The following is an 18,576-nucleotide window of genomic DNA, read 5'->3' on the forward strand; positions in this document are numbered from 1 at the left end:
TTTTAGAGTTACAGAGCAAAAGAAAGGCATAAATCAAGGCGCTTTGCAAACACACGGTGAGAACATCGGGGAAGTGGATATAGGTCTCAGGTGACCCTAAGGACATTCTTAGCTTGTGGCTGGTGGAAACTGGTGGTCTGTCACTATATTCCAAAAGGTTTCACGTGATAGTCATAAGGCTATTAGAACAGACACTGGTGAATGATGAATGGCTATTAAGAGGGCGCTAAATATAACCTAAGGTAATTCAGCCATAGATCTGTACTATTCCAACTCTCAACAACTGCAAATTTCTCATGAATCAATTAGCCTTGTAGAGTCTTTAACCTAAGTGTCAATTTTGTCTGAGGCCTTCAGTTCACAAAGACCTTCCTAGGCCACAGAATGCATTAAAAACTCAATCTCAAAATTAAAAAAGACCTAGGACCATAGATCAGTTGTAGGGAGTTTATTCAGCATGTATAAAGCCTTAGGTTCAAACTACAGCGTTCAAAACACAACACTCAGAGATTTCAACCTGATCAGCATCCAAACTCTCTGAGACCAAGCATCCATGGCTGTGGTCTGTTTAGGTTGTCATTTACTATTGGCATGACTGCAAACATTTTAAACTTCTGCCCAGGACTGGGGGGGGCGGGGGTTCCTGGGAAACAGGACCTTCAGTTTTAAAACTGAGAACTTCTCATGCCAAAGCCTGCCACCCTGCACGTGAGGCTATTTCCACATCAAATTCACGTGATGCCCCAATCAGAGTTTCACACAGCAGGACAGTTGCCCAACTCTATTTTCACATAAATTGCTTCCCTGCACCTAGTAAAGTTCAAACAGGTTTAACAAGTTTCACTATCATTTACATCTGATAGAAAGGCCTTTGAGAAACCGTTGGCTGCTAATTATGTTATTAAAATGGGTGCTACGTTACTGTATAGCAGCAGCTAAAGAAAAGCAATGTGGAAAACCCTGTGCATTTTCTCCAGTGTGGCTCTAGGCCAGTGGTTCTCAACCTTCCTAACGCTGCAGCCCTTTGATACAGTTCCCTATGCTGTGGTGAGCCCAACCATAAAGTTATTTCATTGCTACTTCATAACTGTTATGAGACATAATATAAATATCCCATATACAACCTATGGTGTCCTGCCCCAGAGAGTCAACTGTGTTCCATCCGGGCTGACCTCAAGCTTGCTCTGTAACCAAGAGTGGCCTTAAATCCCTGAGCCTTCTGCCTTGACCTCTGGAGGGATCACACCATAGCCTACTTCTGTGGACAAGGTCTTTGAAGAGATAGCTTGTGTTGTTAAAATGAGGCCATGAGTGTGAGGCTCTCTTTATCATCCAGTGTGATTTATCATCCAGTGTGATTCATTGTCTATCCAATGGGATCTATCATCCGGTGTGATTTATGTCTTAGTAAAGAAGAGTTAACCTGGAAATGCAGAATACTGGGAGAAGTTTAGTGATGCTCTAGGGAGAAGATAGTCATCTACATGGCAAGAGAATCCTCAGACGCCTTGACCTTGGACCACACTCTAGAAATGCAGTTCTCTAAGCACAATCCCTGGCCAGTGGCCTCAGCTTCCCCAAGGGTATACTAAAATACTCATTTTCAAGCCTACCCCAAAACTACTGACTTAAAAATTGGGAGTACTTCAACAAGCCTTTCAGGAGAACTGTATTGACATAAAGTATAAACTGTATTATATAAAGTATATTTGTTTTTTAATTTTAAATTTAAATTAGAAATAAACTTGCTTCACATGTCAATCCCAGCTCCCTCTCCCTCCCCTCCTCCCTGCCCCCCCCCACCAACCCTCTCACCTCGCCACCCAATCCCCACTCTGCTCTCCAGGGAGAGTGAGGCCCTCCATGGAGGATCTCCAAAGTCAGTCATAGCATCCGGGGCAGGGCCTGGGCCCCCCCCCCATGTGTCCAGGCTGAGAGAGCATCCCTCCATGTGGAATGAGCTCCCCATGTCCTATTTGTGTTTTTTTTTTTTAACTCAGCTATATTTTTTAAAGGGAATAATGAGATGGGAATGGCTTAACTACCATTGTATAATGAACCAGGCGCCAGCATGTTAATGGGCTTTCTGTCACTGTAATGAATTTCTAAGATAATCATCTTATCAAAAGCAAAGATTTGGTTTGTCAAAACAGGGTTTCTCTGCATAGCCCTGGCTGCCTTGGAACTCACTCTGTAGATCAGGCTGGCCTCGAACTCACAGAGATCAACCTGCCTCTGCCTCCCAGAGTACAGGGATTAAAGGCGAGCACTATCACCACCCAGCTTGACTCATAGTTTTTAAGGTTCAGGTTGTTACTACTAGGCCTAAGAAAGAGGATACTTAAGGACAGGGAATGTGTGACAGAGCATAGCTGGTCATCTCAGGGAGACGTTTTGTGTGTGGAAAAGGAATGGAAAAAGGAAGAGAGAGGAAGAGGAGGAGAAGGAAGAGAGAGAATGAAAGTGGAAGAGAATGAGAGATCAGAGAGACTTTGGTCCTTTCAAAGCCACACCCTAACGACCTGAAGACACCTCCGCACACTAGGCTCCAACTCTTAAACTTACTGCCACCACCCACTAGCACCACCTGGGACCAAGTTTTCACCACATAGGTCTTTGGGAAACCTTCTGTACTAACCAGATTGCTGAATAAGTAACTTAAGTGACATCACACACATATGACAGTTACAACCCAAGTACTAAGAATCAAGGGGTACTAGTCTCATGTGATTAGGGGACAGAGCCAATAGCTGTCCCTCTGTTTCACTGAGTGCCAGTAATTCCACCAACACAGGGGTGTCCTAAGACATGGCTGGTGGCTCCAGTTAACATGCTTCTTTCTTTCCACCTTGGGTGCCATGGCCTGCCTCTCCGTAGGCACCCACACCCTAAGGCACCCCTGGGTTATGGCCAGGGAAGCCAAGACCAGCTACTTCTATAATACTCAAGTCCCACTGCTCAGTTCAACTGTCTCTGCCAGACGGTGCTCAGTCCCTCTTTCCACTCTAGTGGCCTTGGAGGGCCACAATCCACAGGCTTGTGTCTGCACTGAGACTCTGGCTTGGGTCCCGCTTCTTTCCCATAGGACCTCTAGGTCTCTTGTGAAGCAAGAGACTTGTTTGGATACCTGTGATAGTTGGTGTCCCTGAACATGGCAGAGCAATGGAAAGCTCGCTGTGCTTTGTAGGAGACCTTCGCTAGCCACACAGAGGCCTGACGGAGACTGGTGGTGCCTAAACTCAAATAACCTGACCTTTGTGAGCTAAGTGACCTCAGGTCCCTCTGTCTACCCAAAGATCATAGATGGGAACCATATGAAACTGCCAGCTAGACCATCCATGGGTGGAAAGAAAGATTTGTTGGAGGTCAAACTGCAAAGGCTATCTCTTGGGGAGCAGAGAGAAGCAAGTGGATTTTCTATGACAGTCAGCAGAGTGAGGCTCTGTGAGATGCTACGGGCCATTCGGATTGGCAGGACCAGATGCCCTTGTCTGAGGTAGTTGTCTTTGGGGAGTGGGGTTAAGAGAGGCTCCTAGTAAAGAGAAACTCGCCTTAGAGAACTGCTTTCCCTGTAAACAGTAACCCACTGTTAGGCTTCTGTTTGTCTGACCTAAGTCCCTCTGTTTAGGATATTGTCACCAGCACTGCCATTGTGGGGGGCGGCTGTGTCAACCCTAATAGCAAAGAATGAAGTTACAATAGCCATCCTTATAGAGCAGTAGTTCTCAACTTTCCTAATGCTGTGACCTTTTAATAGTCATGTTGTGATGACCCCCAGCCATAACATTATTTTCATTGCTACTTCATAACTGTAATATGGCTACTTTTATGAATCATGTAAATATCTGTGTTTTCCAATGGTCTTAGGAGACTCTTGTGAAAGGGTTGTTCCACCCTGCAAAGGGTCACAACCCACAGGTTGAGAACCACTGTTATGGAGGAAGGATTCTTGTGCCTAATGGCCTGATAGTAACTATTACAAAAGGCTCTGCAAAACCACAAGCCCTTGTGGGATACCTGCCTTGTACAGAAGCCTTTTGCATGTTTGTCTGCCCAGTAACTCTCTACTCAGCTTTGGCCTGACACCACCCTTCTTGTTAATCATTCAAGATATCTGAAGAAATCCTCCCTTTTTTTTTTTTTGCTACTAAAAACCGTCCCTCTCCTGTCCTCCCCCACCCCCTTAAACATGCTCATAGTTTACTAGAGCAGGTATATCCCTAATGCGCTGATCTTTATAACATCATCCTTGGAGAATCTCTCTGATTGGTTGGTTTCTTTTAGAAAAATGACACCCTTTGAGCATGCTTGGAGAGAAAGAAATGGCTCTACTCAGGAGCTGTCGTGAGCCCACACAAGCTAAGACTAGACCCTCTCACCAAGCAACCAGGCCAATCTCCCCACATCCTCCACCAGTGGTCAGTGTGACAAGTTTCCACACAGACGTTGGTGTCTCATGTAGATCTTAGCCTCCTACACTAGACGCTAGGTTAGGGGCTGCAGACATTGTAACATCTCCTTTCACTTCTCCTAGAATTTCCTCACCCTTCTCTGCCCAAGCCCCACCCAAGATGCTCTTCCTTCCTCAAAACAGGAGTCCCGGCAGTCCTGACTTGGTGGGCTGGTGAGATGACTCCGTGGTGAAGGGCTTACTACTAGGCTTGACGACCTGAGTTCAATTCCAGAGACCCACACAGTGAAAGGAAAGAACCAGTTCCTTCAAGTTGCCCTCTAGATCTCCGCAAAACACACACACACACACACACACATATCAATTTTTAAGATGTGATTTATTCTTAAAGAATCTGAAAAGATGAATGTGCTCTTTCTGTCCCCTCATGCTAGGAACCTTATGCATCACTGACTGACTCAACCTTCCTAGTCCCAAGGGCCCTTCCAGTCCCACTGCTGTCAGTACCAATAAAACTTCCTGGGTTTAGTTCCAGGAGGAGTAGGAGAGGAAGAGTGGAAGTGATTGTGTCTTCACAGCCATTCCTGCTGCTGCTATTCTCTGGTACTATGCTTGTCCCTTCCAAAGGCCCGCTCTCTGTGAAGGACTTCTCTCCTCATGATTTCTGCTGTTTTCTCTCACAGAGGTAGTCTGACTTAAGTAGGGAGAGAACAAACTCTAGATCATTCATCACAATAGCTGCTGTGGGCAGCAGAAGTCCTGGGTGAATGTGGGCTGTTGACATGAGCTTAGCCACATCAAAGACCCCAATGCCTCGGATCCATGAGAGTGGCAGGGCCTTCCCCTAGGTCAGACTCATGGAACTACCAAAGCTTCTTCCTATGGGCCAAGAGTGACTGACAGGCGCATGCAAACACTGGCAACTGTAGCTTCTCCTCCCAGATGACTGCAACCTGAGCCTGCTCACTTACAGAGACCGCTAGGCTTCATCGTAGGTGCCCTCCATGAGATCAAGTACAGCCCACCTCAAAAATCCCAGCTTTTCTGCTAGTGTGTCTGTCTGTCGTTATTTCAGTTGTCTGTCATTTCTCCATTCCCAAGGCACCCCAGTCAGGTTTCCAGGACCAACCTGTGCGGGATTCAGCAACCTAAAACACCTGAGATTATCGGGAGATATTGACTTGATGCTGTTCTGTGACACCATCAAAGTGCTTGAGGCATTTCTCCAACAGTCCCATGGCAGCTATGCCTGGGCTCCACTTGACCTGGGGCTATAAGAGAGTCTGTGCAAAACTTAATAGATGGGCTGTGTGCAAAACTTGGTGGGTGAACTGTGTGAAAAACTTGATGAATGGACTGGGTGGGGAGGATGAGACGCTATCCATGTGGGAAGACTTGAGAGTAGGCCTCACTTAAACGTTTTTTTAAAGGTTTTATTTACTTGCACGTTAGTGCACCGCATTTGTGCAATGCCCTCGGAACAGGTGCTTACGAGCCACCATGTGAATGTCAGAAACCAAACCTGTGTCCCCTTCAAGGGCAGGAAATACTCTTAATGACTGAGCCACCCCAATATTCCTTTTTAAAAAATTATTCTAAAAGTATTTTGGATGTCCAGGCCTCCTGGTTTCTTCTTCTTTACTTTTTCCTTATTTATTCTGATTTTTTTTTTTGCCACTAAAATAAAAGCAGGCAAAAAATCTTAGGTGAAAACACAAAATTCTACCCATAACCATGAGGCTCTTTGCAACTGATACCTGCTAGGAAAGGGGAAATCAGTTTGCTCCAATGGGGTGACCCTGGGCATACCAACCACATTCCAGCACAGGTTCCAAGCCCAGGAGCAGATGACCACCTCAAAACAGACTCCCTGGTTTTTGTGTGCTTCTGTGTTTTGATTTGGTTTGGGTTTTTGTTTGTTTGGGGGTTTTTTGTTTGTTTTTGTCTTAATTGGGTTTTTTGTTTGCTTGTTTTTATTTTATTTTATTGGAGGCTGAGGTTTCTCTGTATTGTTTTGGAGGCTGTCCTGGAACTCGCTCTGTAGACTAGGCTGGCCTCGAACTCACACCGATCTGCCTGTCCTGCCTCCCAAGTGCTAGGATTAAAGGCGAGCACCACTAATCCGGCTTGTTTTTATTTTTATTTCGGGTCTTGAGAGAAAAAGAAAGAACATGAAGTTGGGTGGGGAGGGAAAGGGGAGAATCTAGGAGGAGTTGGGGGAGGGAAAAGAATGTGATCAAAATATATTGTGTGATAAAATTTAGATAGGGATTTCTTTTTAAACTGTGAGATTATGAGATAGCATAAGCTTCGCTGCAACTCTTCCCTTCTGCCCTTGTCATATCGTCTCTGGTTCCTGGCTAGTTAGCCAGCTTGACACAGTCATCATGGAAGAGGCCGTCAGCTGAGAAAATGTGCCTATTAGATAGGCCTGTAGGCTAGCCTGTGGTGCATTTTCTTGATTGGTGATTGATGGGGGTAGGCCCAGGTCACTGTGGGTTATCCCATCCCGGGACTTGTGGTTCTGGAGGCGACAAGAAAGTAAGCTGAACAAGCCAGTAAACAGTCTTCTTTCGTGGCTTCTCTATCAGTTTCTGCCTCTAGGCCCCCTGCCCTGACTTCTCTAGATGATAGCCTATGAGCTATAAGATGAAATAAAGCCTTTTCTTTCCATGTTGCTTTTTGGTTGAAGTGTTTTTCACAGAAATAGAAACTCCAACCTAAACAAGCCCAGACCAAGAAGAGAATGCACTATCCCTTCGTTTACCTTATATCACAAAGTAGGGCTATCAAGAAGGCTTCCTCTCATATGCCCACTTGATTAGCTGCTTAGGCTATCAGCAGCACCATCTCCAGGATTCTCAGGCTAAGTCTAGGCTGCAAAACACCTGCCATGCTAAGAACACCTGCCATGCTAGGAACACCTGCCATGGGTCAGGACTGTATAATCCGACCTAGAATTTACCAACACAGGACTTATTAATTATGAAATCGCAGCCTATAACTTAGGCTTGTTTCTAACTAGATCTTATAACTTAAATTAACCCATATTTTTTTCATCTATACCCTTCTATGCACTTGGTACCTCATCTCCATTTTGCCCACCCTGCTTTCTCCACGTCTTGCTGGCTACCCTTCCTTTCTTCTCCCAAGAGCTCTCTGTCCAGAAGTCCTCCTGCCCAGCTATTTGCCAGCTAGCTTTTTATCAGACCAGTCACAATGACACATCTTCAAACAGTGTAATAAATTATCTCACAGCTTCTTAGAGAACTGATGGATCTGGGGTGTTGCTCAGTGGTAGAGTCGTTACCTTACATACATGAAGGACCCTGGGTTCAGTCCCTAGCACTGGAAAACAAAGACAATGGCAACAAAAACCCACTGATGAAAACCAGACACTGGCGCATTGTCAGAGGAAATACTTATTGGGGAAGCCAGAAGAGAAAGCTAAGGTCTACGAAAGGAACTACGTCCAGAAATGAGGAGGAGTTTGGTGGTTTGGGGTTTTGTTTCATAGTTTTTCTTTTCAGTTTTTCTTGTTTTCTTTAGACAGGGTCTCATGTTGCCTAGGCTGTCCTCAAGCTTGCCATGTAGCTGAGGGATAGCCTCCAACTTCTGTTTCTCCGTCCTCTGCCCTCAAGTACTAGGATTCAAGCTTGTACCAAGACCCTTGCTTTTTTTTCTTACCTTTTATTGTTTGAGAATTTCATACACACATAGGATGTGTTTTGATCAAATCCACCATCCAATTCCTTCCTGTCCCTCCTCCTCCACTTCTCCTTCCTAACTTCAGGAGCTATTGATCTCTTAAAAAACAAACAAACAAAAAACACCCAGTGGACTCTCAGTGCGGCCTGTGACTTACCTGGGCATGGGACCATCCAGGAGCCAGAGCATAATGAACCTCTCAAGGTCCACATTCCTGAAGAATGCTGGTCTCCCTCCCCCAGCAGCCATCAGTGGCCAATAGTTCCTCAGCCAGAATGGGATTATTTTAGTTTTGAAACAGGGTTAAATGTGTAGCCCAGCCATCCTGGAGCTTGCTATGTTGTCCAGGCTAACATTAAATTCCCAAATGTCCTCCTGCCCAACCTTCCCAGTACAACCACATCTGAACAGGATCAGACTGAAAGAAAACCAACTGCTAACCCTAGCCCTTTTTTGGGGGGAGAGAGGGTGTCGAAACAGGGTTTCTCTGTGGCTTTCTTGTAGATCAGTCTGGTCTTGAATTCACAGAGATGTGCCTGCCTCTGCCTCCAGAGTGCTGGGATTAATATTTTCCACACATCACATGTTCCCATTGCTCAGAAGCTTTTCACCTTCTTTGGTCAAGGATGTAAGCCCAGAAACCTAAGCACGTAGATGGAAAGGTATGCCTTTTCTTTTTCTTTTTTCAATTAGTTAATTTTTTGAGACAGGGTTTCTCTGAGTAGCCCTGGCTGTCCTAAAACACACTCTGTAGACTAGGCTAGACTCAAACTTGGAGATCTGCCTGCCTCTGCCTCCCAAGTGCTGGGGTTAAAGGCGTGCACCACCAACACCTGGCAAGAGATTATTTTTATGTAATGTAGACTTATTATTCATGAAAATGTGTGTGTGTGTGTATGTATGTGTGTGTATACATGTGCTTTGGGTTCTAAACCTAGGGCCTCATACACATTAGGCACTTTTTTAAATATCCTTTTTAAAAGTATTTTTATTTAATGTTCAATGCTGTTTTGCCTTCATGCATGTCTGTGTGAAGGGTCAGAAGCCTTGGAACATGAGGTGCCATGTGGTTGCTGAGAATGGAACCAGGATCCTCTAGAAGAGCAGCCAGAGCTCTTAATCACTGAACCATCCCTCCAGCCCCTCAGTCAAGCACTTTAACACTGAGCTGCCCCGCTGTCCTTCTCTACTGATTGGATGGACATGGAGTCTCTGAAGACCTTCGAGAAGCAGAGGCTTCTATGGTGGCTCTTGGCTGCTCTTTCTCAGAACGGAACTTGTCAGTCTCCAGAGCCAATATTCTGAGTCTTTTGAGAATGTATAGGATCTTGAGCGTAGGACCTGGCATTTGTGGCAAGGCCAATGTAATGCCATTAACATTTGGCCCTACTCATCCAGGGCTTGCTGGTTGATTTTTTCAGAAACAGGGTATAACTGTATAGCCTAGGTTGGCCTCATATTCTTGATCCACCACCCTTAGCCTTTCAGGCGCTGGGATTAGAGGCATGTACCTGGTTTTGTGGTTGAGGCAGGTTCCCCATGTAGCCGGCCTGGACCCCCTAGTACTCTAGAACGGCCTTGAAGTCCAGCTCGTCCTGCTTTGACCTCCTGAATGTCAGGACTCAGTGTGTACCACCGCGCCCAGCTCCACTTAGGAATATTTAAAATTAGCTTCAGTAGCTGCATTGGAGTTCTTCCTGTCAGTAATAAGTCATTAAAGTGGGAGTCAAACATCAAGTCGTCTCAAATTGGAGGCAAAAAAACATACGTGAAAGTATTTTATAAAACACAAAGGGCTTCATAAGTTAACCAAAGAGGGATGGTGAAGCAGCAGAGTCAGTCCACAAAATCTCAGTCCTTCCTCATCAGCTTGCCCTCCCCCTCAGGTGTCAGCTCTGGTCCTCTGGCCCCACTCCCCCCCCCCCCCAGGCTTTTCAGTCTCAGTCTCACAGGCTTTCCCTGACCATACCCAAGCAGGCAACATGGCTTCACTTCGCCTTTGCCGCCCCCTTTTCACAATAGCCTCCTGGACCACCACTCAGCTTTATTCACAGACGTGGCATCCTCAAGGAACTGAAACACCTGAGTCTTAAGAAGGAAGCCCTTTACAAGTGAGACACGGCTCCCAGTTGGAGCATTCCTGAGCTGAGCAACTGCAGCCTGTGGCCCCAGGCAGCCGGTTGTCAGGCAGGCACTGCCCCCTTGTGTCTCAGTGCATGAAACTCTGTCTCAGGAAAAAAAAAATTCTATTCCAGAATGAACATTCAGGAGCAGAAATTGAGGATAGAGGCAGTCTGTATATATGACCAACTTTATTAGCGTTCTTTTTGTGTTCCTAGCCGCTACTCTTTGTCTAACTCAACATGTATTTAATTCTAACATCATCTGCCTGTATGTCCTTCCTTGATTCCTTTAAAAACACTTAAGTGAGCATGTAAAGTATTAAATCGATATCATTATGGAACTTTCAAATAAAGCTTTAGTAGGTTCTTAGCCAGGAGGTGGTGGCGCACGCCTTTAATCCCAGAGCTTGGGAGGCAGAGGCAGGCGGATCTCTGTGAGTTTGAGGCCAGCCTGATCCACAGAGTGAGTTCCAGCACAGCCAAGGCCACACAGAGAGAGACCCTGTCTCAAAAAGCAAAACAAACAAAAAGTTTTAGTAGATTCTCCTTTTCCTCTACCCGTACCCCCATCTTTCCTCATCATTTATTTTTACTTTCTCTTTGTTTCCCTCTCATTTTTTAAGTTGTACCCACATTTTGTGCCCATTAATATTTATACATATAGAAATTGCATGAATCCCCTAACTGCATCCAATCATTACTTCAAGAAGGCTGTCACCATGAAAACCTTGCATCAATAAATGTGCAGTATTTTCTCCTGTTAGTCTGTGTGTCCATTTAATTCTCAGGCTCGGTGAGAAAACCCTGAAACAGGGCAGATCAAAATTCCCCTATGGTGGCAGCAGCATTTTCAACAGAAAACACCAGCCATCGAATTCAATGCTCATTTTATTCCATGTTAGTAAAGCAATGCGAAAGTCACCAGGGCCATAAGTGTAACTAAACTGAGCTATAGAGCAGAGGCCCAGAGCAGGAGTTTTAGAAGTTTATGAATCCCTGCACACTGCCGTCTTCCACACCTCCTCACAGAGAAGGTGCATTAACGGGAACCATGCAAAGAAACAGGGGAAGGGAGAAAGAAGGAGTGGGATTCTAGCAGGAGGCCCTGGAGTAGGGGTTTCTCCAGCTGCTCTTCTGTAAACCGCCCATCAGCAAGGTGAATCTTTGATGATCTTAAGAGGGTTACCATCCTCCCTGTAAAGTGAACAACCATACACACCGTATCAGTGCCTGCCATGCTGCAATCAGGCCAACTGTTTTGCATTTTTAAAGTCCTATGTCTATTATGCATCGAATTTCTTTGGGGACTACAGTTACTTGGTCACTTTCTAAGGTTAATTCGGAAAACACAAAGGGTAAAGATCTTTTTGACCCCCACCCCAAACCTAAGATAAAGGGCTCTAATGCCTACAAAACATTTCAAGAAGACTTAGATTGCCCAGTGGAAACTGATGTATGAGAACACTCTCCCACACAGAGGTCTTACAGCCACCTGGTCAGTGTGCTGTTTGAAGGGAGTCAGGAACCATACATACACTTAATACTTAGCATTTTCCCAAATATATGAAGTAAGTCTTACCTGCCAACTGATAAATACAGGGTGTGCAAGTCACCTGCATGCCCCTCTAAATCTAAAAGTAACTGTGATATTCTCCAGAATTTAGCTATTAACTATAGTCTTCTTTGTGTGTGTGGTTTTTGTAGTGCTGAGGATTGAACTAATGACTTTCTGTATCCTAGCAAGTTCTCTACCATGGAGCTATATCCCAAGCCCCAAGTGTGCAATATGTTCCTCCCCCAGTTGTAAAGGTTGATCCCAGGGCCTCACCCATTCTAGGTAAACATTCTACTGCTGAGCTCTGTCTCCACTACGCTCTTAATTTGGAGAAAGTGTACGTTGAGATGGTGACATAACCTGTTTGCTGCCATACAGCAGACTGATCACAAGCTTTAGTGTCTAGCTTTGATCAAAAAATGGGCTACAGACTTTACATCTTTTCAATGTCTGTATAAAAATAAAAAGCAGCTTAAGTCGAATTTGACTCCTACATCCCAGAAAGGGATCAAAATTCAAAAAAAGAAAAGAAAACTGGACAGGTACACAACTGAGAAACTTTGTGACCTGGGGTTGGAAGTTCAGAGCATCTGGCCGGGCGGTGGTGGCCCACACCTTTAATCCCAGCTCTTGGGAGGTAGAAGCAGGTGGATCTCAGTGAGTTTGAGGCCAGCCTGGTCTACAGAGCAAGTTCCAGGATAGCCAGGACTGTTACACAGAGAAACCCTGTCTCAAAAACAAACAATCAGGCAAACAAACAAACAAAAAGCACTTGTTCCTCTTGCAGAGAACCCCAAGTCTGATTCCAGTCATAACCATTTGTAACTGCTCCGGGGGGTCCAACTCCCTCTTCTGATCTCCGTGGGCACCAGATATGCATGCTGTGCATATGGCTATACATGCAAGCAAAACCCTTATGCACAGAAAATACTACTAAACCTAAAAAAAATCTTTACTACTGGACCTGATTTTCATGCACATAGTACATTCATTCCCGTAAGTGTTCATGTCGCTCCCACACACAGGGTTGAGGTTCCTGGGGCATGCTGGGTAGTCATAATGATCACAGTTTGGCTACAAAAGAGAAAAGTAGATAATTAAGAGAAACACTTGAGACATACCCATTACAAAATATCTAAGAGGGGACAATGTCCCAGCTTTCCCTAAACTTCATGGAAATATTCTAAATAAACTTATGTTTTCCCCTGCCCACCCCAAAAATGAGTTTGTAATGTAAAATTCAGATGTGATGGTTCAAAATACAATTACAGAAAGAAGGAAAGAGAGAAAGAGAGGGAGGGAGGGAGGGAGAGAGAGAGAGAGAGAGAGAGAGAGAGAGAGAGAGAGAGAGAGAGAGAGAGAGAGAGAGAGAGAGAGAATGGCCCCAGAGCCAAATGTGGTTCAAACCTGTAATTCCATTTCTTCAGAAGCTAAGGTAAAAGGCCAGTTTGAGGCCAGCCTAGGATACATTCTAAGTTCTAGGCTAGCCTGAGGAACACAACTAGACCTTGTCTCAAAAAAAACAAAACAAACCAGGTAGCGGTGGTGCATACCTGTAGTTCCAGCACTCGGGAGGCAGAAGCAGGCAGATCTCTGTGAGTTCCAGGCCAGCTTGGTCTATAGAGCCCATTCCAGGACAGGCTCCAAAGCTACACAGAGAAACCCTGTCTCAAAAAACAAAAAAACAAACTAGAGCCCAGCATGGTACCAGTTGAACTAATCCTAGCACTTGGAAGGCAGAAGCAGGAGCATCAGGTGTTCAACATCATACATCATACATAGTTATACATCCAGTTGAAGCCATCCTGGGCTATACAAGACCTTATCTCAATACTCAAAAGCACAGTGAGAATTTGGATATTTAGTAAGCCTCATTTCGAACCCCCACCCTGCCATTTCTTACCTAATTCGATGGTAGTTTGGTGTGGGGGAGGAGTAATTTATCTTGAGACAGAATTTCATTATTGGCCTAGAACTCACTATGTAAACCAGATTTGCCTGCCTCTGCCCTCCTAAGTTCTGGAATTAAAAGAGTTCACACCATACCCAGAAGCTACAGTTTGTTTGTTTGTTTGTTTGCTTGTTTGTTTGTTTAAAGCAATGTCTTTAAGCAAGTTTTTCTCAAATATTTTATATTGCTCTCACACAAATAATTTTACTTCATTACTCCTGTTTCCGTGAGACCCTTGAGTGTGACAAGGACTCTAACTCTGGCTGGTGGTGAGGATTGACCCCAGAGCTGCAGGTACACAGGCAAGTGCTCGACCTGAGTTGAACCCCTTGTCTAAGTTAGGGTTCCTACTGAAGAGACACCACGGCCATGGTGTGCTTCGAAAAGAAAACATTTAATTGGGGTGACCCACTTACAGTTCAGAGGTTCAGTCCATTACCATCAAGGTGAGACACGGTGCTGGAGAAATAGCTGAGAGTCCTACGTCTCTCAGGCCTCAGGAAGTGGTCTGTCTCACTGGGGGTGGCTTGACCATGTATGAGACCTCAAAGCATGACAGCCCAGCATTCGTCAGATCCTGAATCTGAGCCTCAACATGCTCACCCCACCCCAAGAGTCTAGAATGCTAGGCCTGGTGCAGTGCTGAACACCTGTGGTCCCAGCGCCCTGTCTCCAGAATGACAAAACAAAGCAAAACCTCTCTGCTGATGGGACAGCTGAAGCTTCTATGCCACGCAGGAGAACCATCTCAGCCAGCCAGCAAGGGATGACTATGCTGTGGGGACTGTTTCAGGACACAGATGACATCATTTATTATCTGCAAGTTGTTTAGACAGAGAATGGTTATAAACATTTTCTGTCAGATATCCTCAGACTGCTGCCTCCAAAGTCAGTCCAGGAAGCCAAATAATCCTTCTAATAGCCCCTAAGGGGCCAGGTCTCAATTGATAATTGTCAGCTTCCCTAACTTTGGTCCTAGATTCCAAATGAGGACCAACCAAGTGTAATTGTCTACACCACTACCTAAAGTCTCCCTTGCTGACAGCCTGCACCAGGCCACGCCTGAAGACTCTCTCCCCACTCTGACACTTTCCCATGCCTCTGCCAGCCAGTGAGTCTCTACCAAAATGAAAAACGGTGGTCACGGACCCCTTGATATAGCAGTCCTCAACAAATTGTCTCATTTGGTTTTCATTTCTGTCCACACAATTTAATATGACAAAATAAGTGAGGTTGTCTGGTACACACAGCAACTATCATGCCTCAGAGGATTTGAATTATTAAAAGGAAATGTTAAAGCAAACAGATCCATAGGGCCTTCAAAGACTGAGATCTTCTCAACTGAAATGTACACTCTTAGCTGATACTGTGGTTTATACCTATAATCCTAGGACTCGGGAGACTACAGGAGGATCTTGAGAAAAGAAAATTATATATTCATTTATCTCTATGAAGGAACCTGCATGGAATGCAGAACAATTCATAGTTTCTTTTCTTTTTTTTTTTTTTTTTTTTTTTTTTGGTTTTTCCAGACAGGGTTTCTCTGTGGCTTTGGAGATTGTCCTGGAACTCATTCTGTAGGCCAGGCTGGTCTCAAACTCACAGAGATCCGCCTGCCTCTGCCTCCAAGTGCTAGGATTAAAGGCGTGCACCACCAACACCTGGCTCAATTCGTGGTTTCTTTTTTTTTTTTTTTTTTTTTTTTTTGGTTTTTACGAGACAGGGTTTCTCTGTTTTGGAGGCTGTCGGTCCAGCCTGGCCTCGAACTCACAGAGATCCGCCTGCCTCTGCCTCCCGAGTGCTAGGATTAAAGGCGTGCGCCACCAACACCCGGCTAATTCATGGTTTCTAAAGTTGTAAGTTTGACCTGAAAATGGCTCAACACATCACTGTATGAGAAGAAACAGCGCCAGTGGTTCATACTTACTGTTCTGAACTCTGAAGGCTGAACTAAGTGAGAGTTGGGAAAGTCCAAAGAGTTGGAGGAGACTGCAAGGAGAAAACACCGACATTGCATATATGACGAAGGCTAATTGTTCTTAAAAGATCCTTAAGACCCAGTTTGTAAGTAAGATGGCACCCTAAGGCAACCTCTGGCTGCCATACCGAGTGCTTTCAGACAAGTGCACGCGCACACAAGTAAAACACTCTCCGGGGAGGGGGCAGTTTGTGGGCCGGGGAGATCGCTCCGTGAGTGAAGACAGTTTGTGGGCTGGGGAGATTGCTCCGTGAGTGAAGTGCTTGCTGTCAACTGGGTTCCAGTCCTCAGCATCCAGGGCTGGGCATGATGGCTTTAGCCCGAAACCCCTAGCACTGGGAGGCAGTTGAGACAGGTGGATACCAAGAATTACTGGCCAGTCCGTCTAGCAGAAATGACAAGCACCAGGAACATCAAAAGACCCTGTCTCGAGAGTAAGATGGAGAGCAATACAAGACAACCAGCTCCATATGCCTACAACACACACACACACTCATGCACCCACACGTAAAACACAAACAGCAAGCCGGGCAGTGGTGGTGCACACCTTTATTCCCAGCTCTTGGGAGGCAGAGGCAGATGGACCTCTGGGAGTTTGAGGCCAGCCTGGTCTATAGAGCAAGTTTCAGGACACAGGACAGACTCCAAAAGCTACAGAAACACCCTGTCTCAAAAAGCAAACAAAAACAAAAAACAAACAAAAAACCCACAGAGAGCAAGACCAAAAGGTTTGAGTTTTATCCACACACGACTTTCCTTCCCTTCTGATATGCCTCCCCATGTCTCTTTAAAAGAGCTTCCCTTATTTCTTCCTGGGACTTCTGTTGGGTTTTTTTGTTGTTGTTGTTGTTGTTGTTGTTGTTGTTGTTGTTTTATTTTTTGTCTTTTGAGACAGGGCTTCTTTGTGTAACAGCTCTGGGCTGTCCCAGGACTTGCTTTGTAGACCAGGCTGGCCTACAAAACAAAGATCACCTGCCTCTGCCTCCTGAGTGCTGGGATTAAAGACATGAGCCACCACTCCCTGTTATTCGTAGGACTTCTGAAAAACACACAGAACATTTGATCCTGTTGCTATCAAGTTTCTTGAAAACTGATTTTGAAGTTACAAGTGTCAGGGAAGTAACTACAGTGTAAGATGACTTTTGTCTGTGTATTCAAGATACTTTTTTCCACATAAACACAAATTTTGGATTTAACTTTTGAGACAGGCCCCAGCTGATCTTGAACCAGCTGTGTTGCAGGGGCTGACCTTCGAAGCCTGAACCTCTTGCCTCTGCTTCCTAAGTGCTGGGATTGCAGACATGAGCCAGTACATCAAGCTCAATAAACACAAAACTTAGTGTAAGTATTGGAATTTCAACTCTGCTTTCCCAAGTCCGTCCAGAGGAAAGTCTCCTGGGCATTCCCATGTCCACACACCTCCTGTCAGGCTCAACTGGGCCGTGGTTACAAATCCAACTGCCTATCTGGAGCCCAGAAAATCTACTTAAGAGAGGAAGCGCGGATGGCTGGGTGATATCCACAAGGAGCTGGGATCGAAGCCCCAACTGGAGCTTCAAGGGTGCCGCCCACAGCCAGCTTCCATTGCCACCGGGGCCCACCGGGCAGAACCGTCAGTAACGGTACGCATTCGCAGCTCAAGGCCTGTAGGCCAGCGCTGTCATCTCTGAGCTGGTCCCCCTTCACCAATCTAGACACCCGACCCATTTGGGCATCACCTGGAAAGTCCCCGGCCAGAAGCAAGAGCACCAGCGGCAGCATCACCGGAGCCATCATCCCTGCTCTGCTGGAAGGCTCTGGAGTGCGGCAATAAGTTACCCGCTGGCACCACGCGGGAGTGCGAAGGGGAGGGGCGAAGGGCGGGCTGCCGGCTAGGTAGACCAGGAAGAGGAGGAAGAAAGAAGGAGGGACAGGACTGAGGGAGAAGCGGGAGAGGGGATGAAGAAGAGGAGGGAGGTTTGGGGAGGCACGAGAGGAGGCACACCACCTACCCACATGCACAAACCTTCCAGATTTCTAAGCAGCAAACCTCCCCCACAAGGTCCACAAAAAGCGAACCATATCCCCAACCTTCCACCAGCCGGTACACAACCCCTGCTCTTCTCCAGAGGCCCAAACACCCGGCCGGGTGCCCACAGCCCACACACAACACCACACTTAACACCACACCTGAACTCTCCACAAAACCCCTCCACACCCTCACAGCACCCCCCCCCCGCACCTCCACCTCCCAAACACCACACACACAAGCTCACCACACCCTACACAAGCCCCTCACCCTGCACACGCACATACACACAGCCTAACCCCTCGGCAAATCCCACACCCCTCAAGTGCTCCAGCCACCCTATTCCACCCGCAGCCTCAACCACAGGCTCTCCAGGCAGCCGTAGCATACTCCTTTAACCCAGCTGTTGGGAGGCAGAGGCAGGAGGATGGCTGTGGGATTGAGACCAGCCTGGTCCGCAGAGCGAGTTCCAGGACAACCAGGGCTACACAGAGAAACCCTGTCCCACGCCCTCCCCATATGTACCACACGATGCATCACCCCCTACCCTTCCACACACCCCAAAGACGACCCCCATGCCTCTGGTCCTCTCCACACCACACCCCGCCTGTCCAGTTCCTCAAAGAGTCAAGCTCTGCACACATCACACGTACCTCACCTTCAGCGCTCCACACCTGCTACTCCTCCACAAACCCCACTCCACGCTCTTACTCCACACGTTTCTCAACTCCTCTACGAACCTGCAACCACCACCCAGTTCACTCTCACCAACCAAAAGGAATCCCAAGATATCTAGAACAGAGGAGGACTTTGTCAGAAACTTCAAAAAGGCCAGGCGTGGC

At 46.2% G+C, this 18,576-nt stretch overlaps 1 protein-coding gene across 1 annotated transcript; it reads right to left on the reverse strand.

The window, feature by feature from the left end:
• Window positions 1–11,112: 11,112 nt before the first annotated feature.
• Window positions 11,113–17,672, reverse strand: Spink2 (serine peptidase inhibitor Kazal type 2). The gene is made up of 4 exons (XM_005080756.4): window positions 17,445–17,672; window positions 15,676–15,737; window positions 12,762–12,871; window positions 11,113–11,436 (listed from the first exon to the last, which is right to left on the reverse strand). The coding sequence occupies exons 1-4, from the start codon at window positions 17,500–17,502 to the stop codon at window positions 11,391–11,393; spliced, it is 276 nt and encodes a 91-aa protein (XP_005080813.2). The 5' UTR covers window positions 17,503–17,672; the 3' UTR covers window positions 11,113–11,390.
• Between the last annotated feature and the right edge of the window lie 904 nt (window positions 17,673–18,576).

The sequence above is a fragment of the Mesocricetus auratus genome, unplaced genomic scaffold (assembly GCF_017639785.1).
Source record: "Mesocricetus auratus isolate SY011 unplaced genomic scaffold, BCM_Maur_2.0 Super-Scaffold_100006, whole genome shotgun sequence".
Taxonomy (NCBI): Eukaryota; Metazoa; Chordata; class Mammalia; order Rodentia; family Cricetidae; genus Mesocricetus; species Mesocricetus auratus.

Coding starts and splice junctions, on each gene's coding strand:
- Spink2 (XM_005080756.4), bottom strand. CDS start 17,502: ATGATGGCTCCGGTGATGCTGCCGCTGGTGCTCTTGCTTCTGGCCGGG. Junction 15,738..17,444: donor TCTGGCCGGGGACTTTCCAG/GTGATGCCCAAA, acceptor TTCTCCTTGCAG/TCTCCTCCAACTCTTTGGAC. Junction 11,437..12,761: donor ACTATGTGCATGAAAATCAG/GTCCAGTAGTAA, acceptor TTCACTTTACAG/GGAGGATGGTAACCCTCTTA.